Genomic DNA, 15,905 nt, shown 5'->3' on the forward strand with positions numbered 1-15,905 from the left:
CCACAAGTGTGTACAAACAGAAACACGAGGGAGCATGGAATTGATATATGGATAAATGGATCTAACGAATCTTATGAGACATTCCTTTCACAATGTGTGTAAATTTCACATGTTGTGGGAGGATAGGAAAAAAAAAGCATCTTATAAGACAATCTTGCGAGAACTCTCTCACAACAACTGAGAGTCTTGTAAGACTATCTCATGATATAACCTCTCAATAGAATGGTATTATGCGATTATCTGATGTCATCTTCATAAGAGTAAAGGGATGAGACAACTAGTAAAAAAGACTTCAATCAACTATGGAAAATATGATTAATATTCTCCCTTCCACTTTACGCAATAAACAGTGATCAACAGGTTAGTCAAGGAAAAAGCTCCCAAGAACCAACGCAGAAGGCCCTTATATCAAACTCATGATTATTGGATAAAGACCAGCACCGTTCTCCACTCTGACACGAACGTATCAAAGAAGTTTTGAATTGCTTCATGCTCCTAGTCATCCATGCAATGCCCAATAAAAAGATACACCCGCATGATTGGCATCATTATGTCTATGCGGAAAATCAAAGTACGTTTGTTGACTGCAATTTCATACAAGTCTTGGGGGAAAAAAAATCTTTTTAGGATAAAACTTGAACCTATAACATTTGCTCTATAACAATTGCTATTTATCATTAAGTTAAGACACTGTAATTGATTTTTGATGTAAGCGAGGTTTAAATTCCAAATTTCTTATTTGACTATAAAAGGCTATCGGTTGAGCTAATTAGAGAAAAAAAAATTGAATATTGTGAAAATTGCTCAATATTTTGTTTTTAAGCAACTACATAAGCAATTTGCATATTTCAGAGAGAGAATGAGAAAAATGTCAATAATCAATAATATTATAAAAAGGTTCCGGTTAATGTGAACTCTTAGAAAAGTTTTTATGAGGAATTAAAAAAACTGTTAAAACAGTTAATCGTTTTTTTCATTTTTCCATAAAAAAAATTTCTTAGAATGGTTTAATAATGTATGTCCTAAGGGCATACGTTAGTAAAACCCTTATTAAAAAAAGGGTTTGGGGGTGGGGAAAAGAGATGGCCTCCTTTTGTGTTATCTTTTGAATGTCTATAATAATGAATACAAAAACCATATAAAAATTATGCATTTAAGATTTAAAAAAAAAAAAAAAATCTTCAAATAAGGCTAAGTGGTTAAAAAAAATTAATTTTATACATGATTTTAAATAAAATTTCAACTCATTCTAATTGTCCTTCCCACTTCCTTTGTTAGTTACTCTCTCTCTCTCTCTGAACGTATTATTGTAAAATTTGAAACTTTTCTTATTTTCTTAAGAGTTTTTGAGTACATGTGAAGTGGCTAATATAATTTAAAGACTCAACTCAACCTCTCAAGGCTTCAAATCTTTTAATGCATGTCAATTATGAGTAGTTCGCATACAAGGTACATGTACATCACATTGAGACAAGAGTCGTATAATGTTATCATGACACAAACTCTATGCCTCTACCACAGGGGCGTCATATATTATTGTCGAAACTTAAAACTCAAAACTTGCTTGTAGTGTAAAATTGACTCTCTCTCTCTCTCTCTTGGCTAATGGTGTTAAATTGACTGATTATAAAATAAAAAAATATATAGTGTAAAATTGACTCTCTCTCTCTCTCTCTCTCTCTTTTGGCTAATAGTGTTAAGTTGACTGATTATAAAATAAAAAAATATATAGTGTAAAATTGACTCTCTCTCGGCTAATAGTGTAAAATTGACTGATTATAAAAATAAATTAATGATAAAAAGTGTAAAATTGGCATTATGTCTTGCAATATCAAACTAACTTTAATATATATCACTGTTTGAATAATTGTCTTAACCTATATCCTACATATTACAATTCCAATAATTACTGAAACTTCAAAAAAAAAATTGAGAGAATACTGAAACTTCAGTTTTTTTAATATTTAACATAGGGAAACTTTCTAAAGAAAAGCCATTTGGCCTCGCCTCAATTCGTTTTTTATTCTTAAGCTCACGCCACAGCCTTTGATTTGTTTTAGTTGTCAACGTTATGTTTTGTTTATTGTTACGTCTTTACCATTTTATAGTCATGAGACTTACATGTTACTTTTAACATGGTTGGATGGTCATGATTTTACTTTTACATAAATAACATAATAGATGAAGGATCAGGATTCCAAAGGTTACTAAATGCTATTAAAAATAACCTCTTTTGGGGGTAATTGTAGGCAACCTAAACAAAGAAATTGATCTACTAATATTTTAACATTAACCCAAATTATATCTAGCCAAAAAATTTAAATTAAACAAATAAAAAGCACTACTTCAACATCAAAGGCTTATTTACAAACAAAAGATGATTTAACGATGCTTTAGAACAACAAAAGAAGAGCCATGGTTCTTAATTCCATCCACAGAATGAGGGCAAGGTTTGTAACTTTGAATTAATTTGAGAATACGTTTGATAATACGTTTGTATTGGTTTTGTAAAAAGATAAACTTAAAATATTAGTATAAGTTCTCCAATAAAATTTAAAATGCTAGCAACCCCAGAAATTGTATATAAATTTTGTATTTCATGACATAGTTCTAGACTTCTAGCTAGGCAGCTGCAAATAAAAGACTCTTTTTAATAGCATAGATTAAAAAAGGGTTTTATTAACGGATAATAGATATTTAGTTTTGAAATATAATACAACATTCTTCATTATAAATAAATAAAAATTATATTTACCAATAATTCATCAGTTTACACACATAAATTCATTAAGATTGTGTACACTTTAAAAAAAAAAAATTTATGTGGAGTGTGATTTTATTTTTTTTCAAGATAACAAATGCTACGATGATATAAATTAAGGAATAAGAAATGTTTAATTATAAGTTGTACCACATATTCTTTCAAAATGAATATTAAAGTTTCAGAATTTGAGAGTATTTAGATTTTACACCTTAAAGTTTCAGAATTTGAATTTTACCTTCTGAAATTTGGGAGTATTTGGATTTTACACCCTAACATTTTAGAATTTAGATTTTACCCCATAAATTTTAAAAGTGTTTGGATTTTACTTCCTAAAGTTTGGGAGTGTTTGAATTTTACACCCTAAAATTTTAGAATTTATGGGTGTAAAATCCAAACACTTACAAAAATCTTGTGGTAAAATTCAAATTCTAAAACGTCAGAATGTAAAATCTAAACACCCCAAATTTTAAAAGGTAAAATCTAAAATTTGAAATTTAGAGTGTAAAATCCACATACTCTTAAATTTTAAGGGTGTAATTTGTAATTTATCCTAGATATTGTGTACAATTTGACTTTATCTTTTCAAAAAAAAAGTATAAAAATATTATTAGGGAGTAGGTACCTTACAACAATATCAACAAAAATAAAAAGTTTGGTTTAACTTTAGTACTTTTTTAATTTGAGGTGTTCTTTTATTTTAAATACACAATTGTAAGGACTCGATTTGTAACGACCCAAAATGATATTGGGTTCGCACGTAAAAAGGCTCAAACAATATAATTTGTAGAGCGTGGGTGTTAAGAACTAGATTAACCTCCATAGAATAAAAAGATTCAACCTCACGTTTATTGATGGATCAGAGCTGCTACAACAATCGGTTTTTCTTTGAAATAGATACAGTTCTTTTGTTTTTCACCTTTTCTTCTTGAGTCTTCTATTTTTTCCTCTATATCTTCCGATCCCTTTCCTGCATGCCCTCTTTTCATGTTATATACCGCCCTCTTTATTCCATCTTCACCACACACGTGTAGGTTGGGTTCAGGGGATCTCTTTTTGTCTCATCTAACACCTTCTAGAACCTCCTTCTAGTAGCTGTAAGGCTGCTTCATCACTGTTCAAGCATCACTTCCACATTAATGCGGCCAGAGAGTTGGTTGAGAGGCAATTAATGCGGGGGCAGCTGTTACCGTAGATATTTGTTTGCCCTCTCTCTCTCCCACCTTTGGCCCCTTATCCCACCTTGAGTGGTAATGTAGCTCTGAGATGTGTTTGTTACCTGATGGCGTCCTGGTCGTCCTCGGACTCGTATTGCCGAGAAGGGTTTTGTCCTCGGACGAATACTGAACTCCCCTTTCATGATATTCCCTCTTCCCTTCATTTGGTTACCCCTTTAATCTGATATGGGTCTCCTCGGGCAGGTTTGCCTCTTCGAATGGGCCACAGGCCCAATCAACTTGACTTTAATAGTTTTAGTGACTGATCGGCCCCCACAACAATAGTAAGTGATAGTGGGTTTTAATTTCCACAAAATTATAGTAGATTTAGTACAAAATTAGCTTATTTTTAACCAACACTATACTCCCATCTACTCTCCCTCCTTCCCTATCTATCCAAACAAGTCATTTGTTAGTGGTGATGCAGCAGTTTCTCATTAAAATAAAATGAGATTTCAGTTAAAAATAAAGTATTGGAAGTAAGCCAAACCCAACAAATAAAACCCCAAAATATTTATATTAATAATAAAAAAAAAAAACTATGTATTGGACGGAGCAAAATAAGCCCAATGATAATCTGCCACATCAGCATAAATAAAACTCATCCAACTAACACAACCATCTTCATCCTACGTGGCAAGCATTCATTCGCTGGCTTCCGTAACGTAATGTCACTGCCAAACACACAAACACGGTAAAAAAATATTATCACACACACGTGGCGCTCAAAACAAGGCAGCAAAGGCAGAAGAGAGACTTCAAGCAAGCATAGCAATTAGCAAAGCAAAAAACAACAAAGGCCTGCCTGGGTCCCATTTTTCCTTAGCCTCGATCTTCGAACTCGGAACTCGTGACTCACCCCCGAGTCACAACTGAGTCACCCAACCCAAAACCCAATCACCCAAACCCAAACCTTCGACTTTCTCTCTCTCTTTAGGTTTTTTATATACCTCCACTCCACACCTCTCTCTCTCTCTCACTCCCAAAGGGTTTTAGCTCTCTCTCTCTCTCTTTCTTTCTCTCTCTGCAAATTTCAACCGTTAGATCTCTCTGTGTGTCTCTGATCAGGTAAATCTCCACCCTCCATCGCCTTCCTCTCACGATCATCAAATTTTTTTCTGCAAATGATTTTTCAAAAAAGCAAAAAATTTCATCAACTCAGCTAGCTTGAAATTCATTCGCGTTTTCACCCAAAAAAAAAATCACATTTCCATTTATACCCCTCCCCCTTCACGAGTTTTACACTGCATGCACTTTTTTCCTGTTAATTTCTGCAATTGACCGTTAATTTTACAGTTATATACAGTTGCTCTGTGTGTGTGTGGAGTGCAGAGTGGAGATAGAATTTTTTTGGTTTTTTTTTTGGTGGTTTTTGGGTTTGGGGGTTGGAAAATTGGAATTGGTATGCACTCAAAGAAATCAGGAGGAGGAGGAAGGGATGGAGAGGGTGGCGGTGCGGCGGGGGAGGGGATGGCGATGCCGGTGCGAACGAGCGATAGGCTGCGGAGAAGGCCGAAGATGTACGGGAGAGCGTATTTGTACTATACAGGGAACATCAGGAAGCAGAAGACCAAGAGCAAGACCAGGACTGCCGCTTCTCAGATTGCCAAAATGCTCTGTGTTCGCACTCCCAGTAAAGATGTCAGTGCTTCCTTCCTTCCTTCCTTCCTTCTATTTTCCAAGCCTTTTGTATTTGTTTGTTTTTAATTTAAGTGTGTATTGAAGAACAGCCTTATATGTAGCTCAATGATTCTTTATTATAAGCCTTTGTATTTGTTTGTTTTTAATTTAAGTGTGTATTGAAGAACAGCCTTATGTAGCTCAAATTGGCACCACTCCTAGTGTTTCCAACAAACACGTCTAGAGTTCAAATTTCAAACTCCCCATGACCCAACTATAGAATTATTTAAAATGCATGCACATAATGAGTCTTGAAGCCCTCTGTCCTGTTGTTTCGACATTAGCATCTCATTTTCTCGTGTTTGGTAGCAACCTTAAAAATTAGTTGGAAAACTAACTTTTGACTTCCCTTATTTAGGATGGGGTGAGATTAAGTTGTTTTCCAGATATAAGGGAAGTCAAGAGATGGTTTTCCTTTGACCCTTTTTTTTTTTTTTTTTTTTTTTTTTTTTTTTTTTTTGATACCACGAAACCCATGAAAACGTAGAAAAGTATCTTCACATAAAGTTTTACATCAAAACAAACAAAGCGTTATAGCTTGAGTTCATTTGCGAAATGCTAGTGTGTCTTGAACTCATGACGACATTCTCCATTTCTTATTGTGGAAGGAGGAAGTTCGTTAGAGCATTTTGGTAAAATATGGGAATTATTGTGTACAAAGTATATTGTGAAGCTTTTTTTTTAGGGTACGTTTGGTCCATGAAGTTGGGGCAAAAATTCAACTTTGGTCATTGAAATTTCAAAAGGCAACAATTTTGTCCCTCTATGGGGTTGGTTTGATTTTGGTACCTTATTAAGTCCTAAAAAATAGAGTGCCTTAGCAGCCTGTTAATCACATAAACCAACAAAAAAAAATAGATGGAGGGACAAAATCCTAACTTTTTAGGTACCAAATGCTAACTTTTTAAATTTGACGGACTAAAAACACCAATTTTCAGGGATGAAAAGTATAATTTATCTTCTTCTGCTTTAGTGTTCTTTAGTTTTTGGTTATGCATCATTCATTTTTAAGAGACAACTTGATGAATTGTAATGTGATAGTCTTAGCCAGTAGTGTCATTAGAAACTGTTAATATCTTAATATTAAAAATAAATAAATAAAAGAAAATAAGAAGAAGAAGAAAAAGAAGAAGAGAAAACTGCACTGGAAATTCTGTGAATTCTTGTGTGGTGTAAATTTGCGATTTTTTGTGTTGGAGTTTCATGTTCGTACTTTCAAATTATGTGCTGTAATTCCTGTTGATAACACATGAAGTTGGAAAACACAGGCATTGTTAATGCACCAAAAGTCAAAAGTTATATTATTAATTTTCTTGCTTCTATTATAGCTAAAATCCTTTCACGGAGGTTCAACACATCGATAGCATGAGTTTATGTGATATTCAGAATTTTCCTTGTATGGTGGTGAAGATAGAATTGCTTTTGCTTATATAACTATTTGATAGCAGATTGTAATTTGTAGTGAAAGAGACATAAATTTAATGGTTAGCAGTCATTGGTTTTGTGATGTATCATCTTTTACGCTTTTGCCAGAAATATGTCCTCTTTTGTTGAAGCAAATAAGATCAAGACAGTGGTCCCTTTCCATAGATTTTTCAAGCATTTTCATATTCTCATATATGTTTTTGGTGCTTATATTTGCAGTCAGTTGCAACCAACCTTAGGCGTTCCACAAGAAAGAGAAGGGTTTCTGTAAATCTCGAGGATTACACAGATAGTTCTGGAACAGAGGATGAAGACTTAATGGTGAGATCTATTACTCTACCAGCATGCAATTTTTGTGGAAGTTAGTTATTAGCTTGGCTATGCTAGGGTTTTTATCTTCAACAATACCATACAAAATTTTCTTTTTGGGACTAAAGTTGCACTGTTTTGTTTCAGAGACCCACATTTCGACGTTTGAGGAACCGGGTTGACAATAGTATGAGTCATGATGACTTATCATCTCCCAAGCGTAGGAAGATTGTGGATACTAAACCAGCACCTAGGCGTGAAGGACTGCGCCCTCGTCGTTCTAAATCAATGGCAAGAGAACGGTTGGAGTTAGAGTCTGATGATGAGCAAGGTACTTCATTAGAGAAGGCAGGTCAAGATGACATGGAAAATGGGAATGATGTTGACGATAATGATGCAGATGATGGTCAAAATGAAGGTGAGGGTGAAGATGAGGATGACGGTGAGGATGAAGGAGATGACGATGGTGATGGTGATGATGAAGAGGGTGAAGAAGAACAAGAGGGAAGGAGGAGATATGATCTCCGAAATCGTGCAGAAGTAAGACGGCTGTCTATGGAAGAAGGTAAGCCAAGACCTAGATCTCCTCGAAGAGTATTACACCAGGGAATGGGGACTAAGGTTGGTAGGGATGTAAGGAAGGGTGGATCAAGAGTTCATAAGCGTCATCGTATGACAAGAGCTGAAGATTCTGATGATTCTCTTCTTGTGGATGAGCTGGACCAAGGCCCTGCAATTCCCTGGGGGAGAGGTGGGAGCAGATCTGGGCCTCCTTGGCTTCTTGGGGGACTAGAGATGCATGGGACAACAGCATGGGGATTGAATATTGCTGCATCAGGTTGGGGTCATCAGGGTGATGCTTTTACTACGTTGACTTCTGGGATTCAAACTGCTGGGCCAAGCTCAAAGGGAGGGGCTGACATTCAACCTTTACAGGTTGATGAGAGTGTTAGTTTTAATGATATTGGTGGGCTTTCTGAATATATTGATGCTTTGAAGGAAATGGTTTTCTTTCCATTATTATATCCAGATTTCTTTGATAGTTATCACATCACCCCACCAAGAGGAGTATTGTTATGTGGTCCTCCTGGCACTGGGAAAACGTTAATTGCCAGAGCATTAGCCTGTGCTGCGTCAAAGGCTGGCCAGAAAGTGAGTTTTTACATGCGTAAGGGAGCCGATGTTCTAAGCAAATGGGTTGGTGAGGCTGAAAGACAATTGAAACTACTTTTTGAGGAAGCACAAAGGAATCAGCCTTCCATCATCTTTTTTGATGAAATAGATGGACTCGCTCCTGTGAGATCTAGCAAACAAGAGCAAATTCATAATTCTATTGTATCTACATTGCTTGCTTTAATGGATGGTCTTGATTCTCGTGGACAAGTTGTTTTAATCGGAGCTACCAACAGGATTGATGCCATTGATGGAGCCTTGCGACGCCCTGGTCGATTTGATCGTGAATTTAATTTTCCTTTGCCTGGATGTGAGGCACGTGCTGAAATTTTGGACATTCACACTCGCAAATGGAAACATCCTCCTTCAAAGGAACTAAAATTGGAACTTGCAGCTAGTTGTGTAGGCTACTGTGGTGCTGATTTAAAAGCTCTGTGCACTGAAGCTGCCATTCGTGCTTTTCGTGAAAAATATCCTCAGGTTTACACAAGTGATGACAAATTTGTGATTGATGTTGATTCAGTAAAGGTTGAGAAGTATCACTTTGTTGAAGCCATGTCAACAATTACCCCAGCTGCTCACCGAGGAGCTGTTGTGCACTCTAGGCCACTGTCTTCAGTAGTTGCACCATGTCTACAAAGACATCTTCAGAAAGCCATGAATACTATATCAGACATATTCCCTCCAATTGCAGTTTCATCAGAGTTGACCAAGCTTTCTATGCTCTCTTATGGTTCTGCTATTCCTCTTGTCTACAGGCCTCGACTTCTACTTTATGGTGGTGAAGGTACTGGGCTGGTAAATATCATGGAACTTATTGAATATGATAAATTACCACTATGCGAACTGCAAACTAAATATACTTACTGCTTTAGTTTAACAGGATCATATTGGGCCAGCAATTTTACATGAAATGGAGAAATTTCCCGTTCATTCTCTAGGACTTCCAGCTCTTCTTTCAGATCCTAGTGCAAAGACCCCAGAGGAGGCACTGGTACATATATTTGGTGAAGCAAGGAGAACAACACCATCAATACTCTATTTACCTCAGTTCAACCTTTGGTGGGAGAATGTGAGTGATCTTTTTGCACATCTGATGTGAATTATGTGCTAAATAAGCAATTTTGCATGCTCAAAATTCATTTTTACTCTTATAATGTGCTTCACAAATCCTTGATATACCCTGTGTTGCTCTTCTGCTGTCTAATTTTAATAGACTTGATATTGCAGGCACATGAGCAGCTCAGGGCTGTCCTGCAGACTTTGCTGGAAGAATTGCCTTCTGACTTACCTATATTATTTCTTGGAACATCCTCTGTTCCACTTGCTGAAATTGAAGATGTGCCTTCTTCAATATTTTCTCTCCGTTATGTGTATGCATTCCTTTGTTTTTTGAAAGCTCTTTGCAAATACTGATATTTGTAACTCTTCTGGTACTTATTTTAAATGTTGGTGATTGTCATGGTAAAAAATCATGGATTTCAATTCTTTTAATAGTCCTCTTATATTGCAGATTCTGACTCTGTCATTTCTGATTCTTATGATGCATATTTTTAAATGCTTACTAGACATGCACGACGGTTTTTACTCAATTTAGTGTTTTTGGCTAATGTTAATATTCGCTAAACCTGATGCATTGAACTTAAAATTTGTGAAGTCAATTTTATCATATCAGAAGTGCTTTTCATGCCTGAAGTTAATTTTATACTCTTATGTTTATTATTATTATTTTTTTTTGGGGTCAGCTACCAGGTCAGTGAACCATCTGCTGAAGACAGATCTTTGTTCTTTGACCGCTTAATTGAAGCTGCTCTGTCAGTCTTGTCGGAGGGCACAGCAAAAAAATCACCCAAGTCGGCCTCCCTCACTGAACTTCCTAAGGCACCAAAAGTGGCAAGTGGTCCAAAGGTCTCTGAGTTAAAAGCCAAGGTAGAAGCTGAGCAGCATGCCCTTCGCCGATTGCGAATGTGCCTAAGAGATGTTTGCAACCGGTAAGATAGTCCTTTCCTTTCTACCCCTAGTCCACTCCATAAAGATTGGTATATTTCGTTAATTGATATCACTGCATTTCTTGGTTTTGTCATTAATTGCATTTTGTGTCAGATTATGAGGCAAGACATTTGTTTTAACACTGTCCTTATCCAATAAATATAATGATGAACAGTGCACAATTATGTTGGGTTTTAACTTTGTGTTCTTATCCAATTAATAGTATTGGATATTTCAGCCCACTTCAACACATATGAGCTCCTGTCCTATTTAAATTTGTCATAATATTTTATCAGAAATCTTCTATATAATCTTTCCCTCTCTCTTATATATTTTTTGTTCGTGTGTCTGCAGGGTTTTGTATGATAAACGGTTTAGCGCCTTCCATTTTCCAGTCTTGGACGAGGATGCTCCAAACTACCGTTCAATTATCCAGAACCCTCTGGACGTGTCTACTCTGCTTCAACGTGTTGATTCAGGGCAGTATATTACATGTTCAACATTCGCGCAAGAAGTAGATCTCATTGTTTCCAATGCGAAGGTGCGTGTTCTTTGCTATGGTTTTTGCATGTAACTAAATATTTGTTGAAATGTCTCATAGTGACCAGGACAATGTTTGGAAGTTTAGATGCTGTATATTGTTGTAATAGGAAATTGGACAGGCCAGTTGAAGCACCAAAATCTTTTAGCACTAGCTTACAGCCTGCACATAAATGATATTAGGATTCGCAGTAACATTGCTCCATATAGGAGTGTATAAGTAATTGCCATTTATGTTCCAAAAGTTACCATTTTAATTCCTTTTCTCCCTGTCATAACTCATACGCTTCCTTGATTGAGTTATAACCTAACACAGGGAAGTTCTTATGTTAGACCTCAAAACACCTTTGTGTTTATTCATATTATCATATATGGCTAAATCAAAAACAAAATTGAAAATATATATATTGCTGAGTTACACAAGCACGGATCTCAAATGACATGTTCTCTTCATAAAAATACCTACCAAAAGAACATTGATTTAGAAAGCCTAAATACATCATTAATTAAGGGATATATAAAAAAATATTATTACAAGCAATTGTGCCAAGGAATGTTATAAAAATCAAACCATTTAAAGAACCGAGAAAGGAAAGTTTAAAGGTTGAGTTGGGGTTCAACCGGAACTTGAAATGTGATGACATCATGATTAATTGTAATACAAATAAATGGATTCAATTTGAAAAAAATAATAATAATAAAGCAAAATTGATTGAAAATAATATATAAAAAAATTTAACTAATTTTCAAATGATTTTCACAAATTTTGTAAGACAAATAAAAAAATAATAAAGCATAAACTAGCATAAATAAATATTGGATTTATTAATCCTTCAAGCACAAAGCAGCTTAATCTAAAACTATCATTTTCAAAATAAATATATTAGTTGTTCATTAATTAACTAATATATATTTGTTGTCATTGGGATGGTCAAGTGTGTTAGGATAAGAAAGAATAGGGGCAATGCTGTGGCACTCATTTAGCAAGGTCTATGAAAGGGGTTGAATTGAAATAAAATTATAATTATCGTACGTGTTCATCTAGGATGCATGGGTACAGGTATGGGTACAATACAGCAACAAGCAATTTTTGAAAAATTATAACATGATATGGCAGATAGGAAATTGTTATGACATGGATACAACACTCCAAATAAAGTGTCCGTGCATCCTAGGTGTTCATTAATTTGGTTGTATAGCCTGATGTTTAGCATGTAATATCCTTAAAGAACAAGTCACAGATTCGAAACCCCATCCTGCCATTGCAATTTTTCCAACATTTAAGACCTAGTCCAAGTGTCTGGCCATGAATGGTTTAATAGTTTGCCAGTCAGACTGCCAGCTTGGACGGTTCACTAGCATAAAGTGAATGATCCCATTATCAAAGCTATAGAACTGGCTTCATTGACGGGTTGCAGTTGACCTGGTCAGACCGTCCAGTCCGGTCTAGGTTTAAAAACCATGGTACAAGTTAATTCTATGGAAAAAATTAGATATTACTTTAAGAGATTTTTGCTGGTAATAATTTGTACTAAAATATGTATGTTCTCTTGTACCACACAAAACAGTGCAAAGTAAGATATTGATTTTTAGAACTTTTTTTTATTGCTTGTGATTGACTGAACTATCATGCTGTTTGTTGCTTTAAAAGAAAAACATTCTTCCTATGAAAATTTTTTGTATTTCCAAATATCCAAATTCAGTAATAATTGTTCTCTTAATGGTTTTTTTTAAATAAATATTTTGTAGGATGCCAATAAGTGATAATGTTCTGTTTCAATTAATCCTGCTTATGAACTGATTGTGCTGACATCCCTATTACGTCACCAAGTTTTCTGTGTATTGCATGCAATGTAGAAAGTCAAAACCATATAATATTCAATAGGCTAGCTATGTTGTGAATTTATCTGTAAGAACAAAACCATTAACAGAAACCTGGTTATAACCAGTCAGGGTCTCTGCCCTTTTAAGCGGTGAGTTCAGAGAGTTTGACGAAGCTTCTGGCCCGCAGTTGGTTAAAAAAATAATAATAACAACCAGAAGTTAGGCTAAAGTGAAGTAACAACTTATGCTGATGCATGTAATTTATCAATAATATTAATTTATAATAAGTGTTACTTCACACACCGACCTTCACTTTTATAAGGGTGGAGTGTGACCTTTTTAGAGGAGATTGTGAAAGCATTTGCTGATCAACTCCCACTCATTACCCAGTGACCTGGCAGGACCCAGGAATTTAGCTTCACTGTTTGTTTGGGATGCTGGTTCTTTCATGAAGTAGGGTGTTCTATGGTGTTGCTTTTGCATTGAATCTCACTGTTGTTTCTGTTGCCAAAAAGTTTGCATTAAGCTTACTTGAGAATTGCAATTTTTTTTTATTTTTAATGTTTTATACAAATGAGTTCATGTTTAGTCATTACATGTAACTGCTTTGAATATCTGAAGTTCAACCAAATAAACAGGGTGCTATAAACTTTATTTTGTGACTTGATTACTGCATTTTTGTACTTCTGAGTTCCTTAAGAACATGTTGCACAAAGATTAACTCAAACAGTTATTGTAATTACATTTTGATGTTTGTCTTACAATTTTGATCATATGGCAATTTGATGTATTCTGCTGTCCCTGGTTCAGGCTTACAATGGAGATGATTATAACGGTGCTAGGATTGTTAGTAGAGCTTATGAACTTCGAGATGCAGTAAGTTTATTTGTTCATTGCTTTTGAGTTGTGGGTGCTCAGTCACATGTCATAAAGTTGCTCCTTTGTTTTGTTTCCCTCTCAGGTGCATGGAATGCTATCACAAATGGACCCTGCATTGGTTGCATACTGTGACAAGATTGCTGCCCAAGGTGGTCCTATGCATTTGCCAGATGATTTGGCAGGTTCTACTTTCCCATCTAACCCTGTTGTGCAGCTGGGAACTGTTACCAGAGTGAGTGCACGACTTCGTAATGTCCAACCAGAGGTTAATCTAGATCAAAGTTATGAGGCACTGAAACGGCAAAAGAAGAATGCTGATGCTGCACATGCAGGTATTAAAACCTTTGTAGTTGTTATGCTTTTAGTACTAAGCCTCAATGAAATCACTGCCAAAACAGCAGAGACCTTGCCCGGTTGTAACAAGTACCAAAGTTTCTGTTAATGGTTCTAACTTATCTGTAAGAACAAAAAACCATTAACGCAATATCTTCCTTTACTAGGTATCATTTTGTAACTGTCTTCTAAAAAGGCTCATATATATGTACTGGGGAATAGGCAAGAGAAGAAATTGGGCAGTTTAAAATTTTCAAAAATCATCCACAACTGGAACACACTTTCAAATAAAATGGGCAGTAAGCAATAAATCCCTTGTAAAAACTTGTATAAATCTTACTTATCAAAAAAAAAAAAATCGTATAAATCTTTGACCTAGATTTTGAATTAGTTTTGATTTTCAAGTAATAGAACTTTCAACTAAAACTGCATGTGACCTGATCGAGATTTTTCTTCTTATTATTGGTAAGTTTATACATGCATTTGGTGGATTTTCAACCTATGACCTTACTTTCCACTTATGTTTATAAGGGGAGGAGGTACCACTTGGCTAGAGTTCATTGGTCCATTAGAGATTTTATATTTATTAAGTTGTGATTCTCATTTCATATTTATTTTTTATACATTGGTACATTAGAGATTATTATATTTATTAGCATCACTTTTTAACATCAATTTTGTTAGTATCATGAAAGAGATGCATAGATGGAACAAGTCTAAATTGTATTTAATTCCTACCTCACCCAATTTCCCTGGAGTTAGCACAGATGCATACGGACTTCAACTCCCTCTAAATTGTTTGTGTTATAAAATCCATCTTATGTATCAATCTCTGGCACATCACTGACCTGAGAGGGGATGCATAAAAAATTAAAGGCCAACTGTAGTACTTACCATCACAGCATCACTATAGTTTCTTTTTTCTTTTTTCTTCTTTTTTTTTTTCTTTATTTATTTATTCATTTTTTCTCTCACACACACCCACCGCACACAACATGCCCATTGCCAGAGTGATCTTTTTCTAGTTTCTTATCTGAACTTCTGAATTTCTCATGTTTAAATTTCTATTAGAATCAGATAGAAAACTTAATATCTTGATATTGAACTTGGTGACAATCAGCTTCAACAGTAGAAGATAAGTCACGGCAGCAAGATTCACAACTGCCAAAGTCATCCCAGGAACCTGAGACAAATGATGAAAATCCTGAAAGACCAGAAACCTCATCTGCTGATGGTAATCAGCATGAAACTTCTGGAGAAGCTTCTGGTCATGCTGATGGGAGCGGATCTGAAGATGTCGTAATGTCTGATGGTGATATTTCAAACCAAGTGGAGTCTGTCAAGCTGCTTCTCGTGAAGCATACCGCTAGCTACAGCATTCCACAGCTTGAAAGGCTTTACACACGAATAATGAAGGGTATTTTTGAAACCAAAGCCGAAGTAAAAGATGATCTTAAGCCTTCAATTTTGAGGTATTTATTGAAATTTGCTGAGGATGAGGCAAATTTCTAATGCGTTTACATTTTTTTATAACTTTAAACCAAAAAAAAAAAAAAAAAAATCCAAAAATCAAAAAGATACCAGCAATGTAAAGTCGGGATTTTCTTTTCAATGCAAAAATCATTGAGTGAAATCAATCTCTCTCCCTCTCTTTCAATTATTTCAACGTGGGAAATGTTTCCCCACCAATCAGTTTTGTAGCAAATGGATCTGCATGGTGTTTTAGATCATTTCTTTAAGGGATTTATGTCACAATTAGGGCGGCTGTTCGGAAA

General features: G+C 35.3%; 1 protein-coding gene across 4 annotated transcripts; it reads left to right on the top strand.

Moving 5' to 3' along the window:
* Positions 1–4,759: 4,759 nt before the first annotated feature.
* On the top strand, positions 4,760–15,763 carry LOC126702103 (ATPase family AAA domain-containing protein At1g05910). 4 transcript variants are annotated; one of them, XR_007647652.1, is made up of 11 exons: positions 4,760–5,046; positions 5,275–5,619; positions 7,303–7,404; positions 7,540–9,363; positions 9,449–9,637; positions 9,796–9,938; positions 10,311–10,556; positions 10,909–11,095; positions 13,729–13,794; positions 13,852–14,129; positions 15,251–15,437. XR_007647652.1 is itself a non-coding variant. In XM_050400725.1 (11 exons), the coding sequence occupies exons 2-11, from the start codon at positions 5,383–5,385 to the stop codon at positions 15,640–15,642; spliced, it is 3,636 nt and encodes a 1,211-aa protein (XP_050256682.1). In that variant the 5' UTR covers positions 4,762–5,046; positions 5,275–5,382; the 3' UTR covers positions 15,643–15,763. The 4 variants fall into 4 exon arrangements, 3 of the variants coding, with proteins under 3 accessions (XP_050256682.1, XP_050256683.1, XP_050256684.1); XM_050400725.1 differs by having other exon boundaries at positions 4,762–5,046; positions 13,880–14,129; positions 15,251–15,763; XM_050400726.1 differs by having other exon boundaries at positions 4,762–5,046; positions 5,285–5,619; positions 13,880–14,129; positions 15,251–15,763.
* The last annotated feature ends 142 nt before the right edge of the window (positions 15,764–15,905 follow it).

The sequence above is a fragment of the Quercus robur genome, chromosome 10, assembly GCF_932294415.1.
Source record: "Quercus robur chromosome 10, dhQueRobu3.1, whole genome shotgun sequence".
NCBI lineage: Eukaryota > Viridiplantae > Streptophyta > Magnoliopsida > Fagales > Fagaceae > Quercus > Quercus robur.

Excerpts from the sequence above, each read along its gene's own strand:
- LOC126702103 (XM_050400725.1), top strand. The coding sequence starts at position 5,383 with ATGCACTCAAAGAAATCAGGAGGAGGAGGAAGGGATGGAGAGGGTGGC. Across the intron at positions 9,638-9,795 it reads TCAACCTTTGGTGGGAGAAT|GCACATGAGCAGCTCAGGGC; the intron begins GTGAGTGATCTT and ends TTGATATTGCAG. Across the intron at positions 11,096-13,728 it reads TCATTGTTTCCAATGCGAAG|GCTTACAATGGAGATGATTA; the intron begins GTGCGTGTTCTT and ends TCCCTGGTTCAG.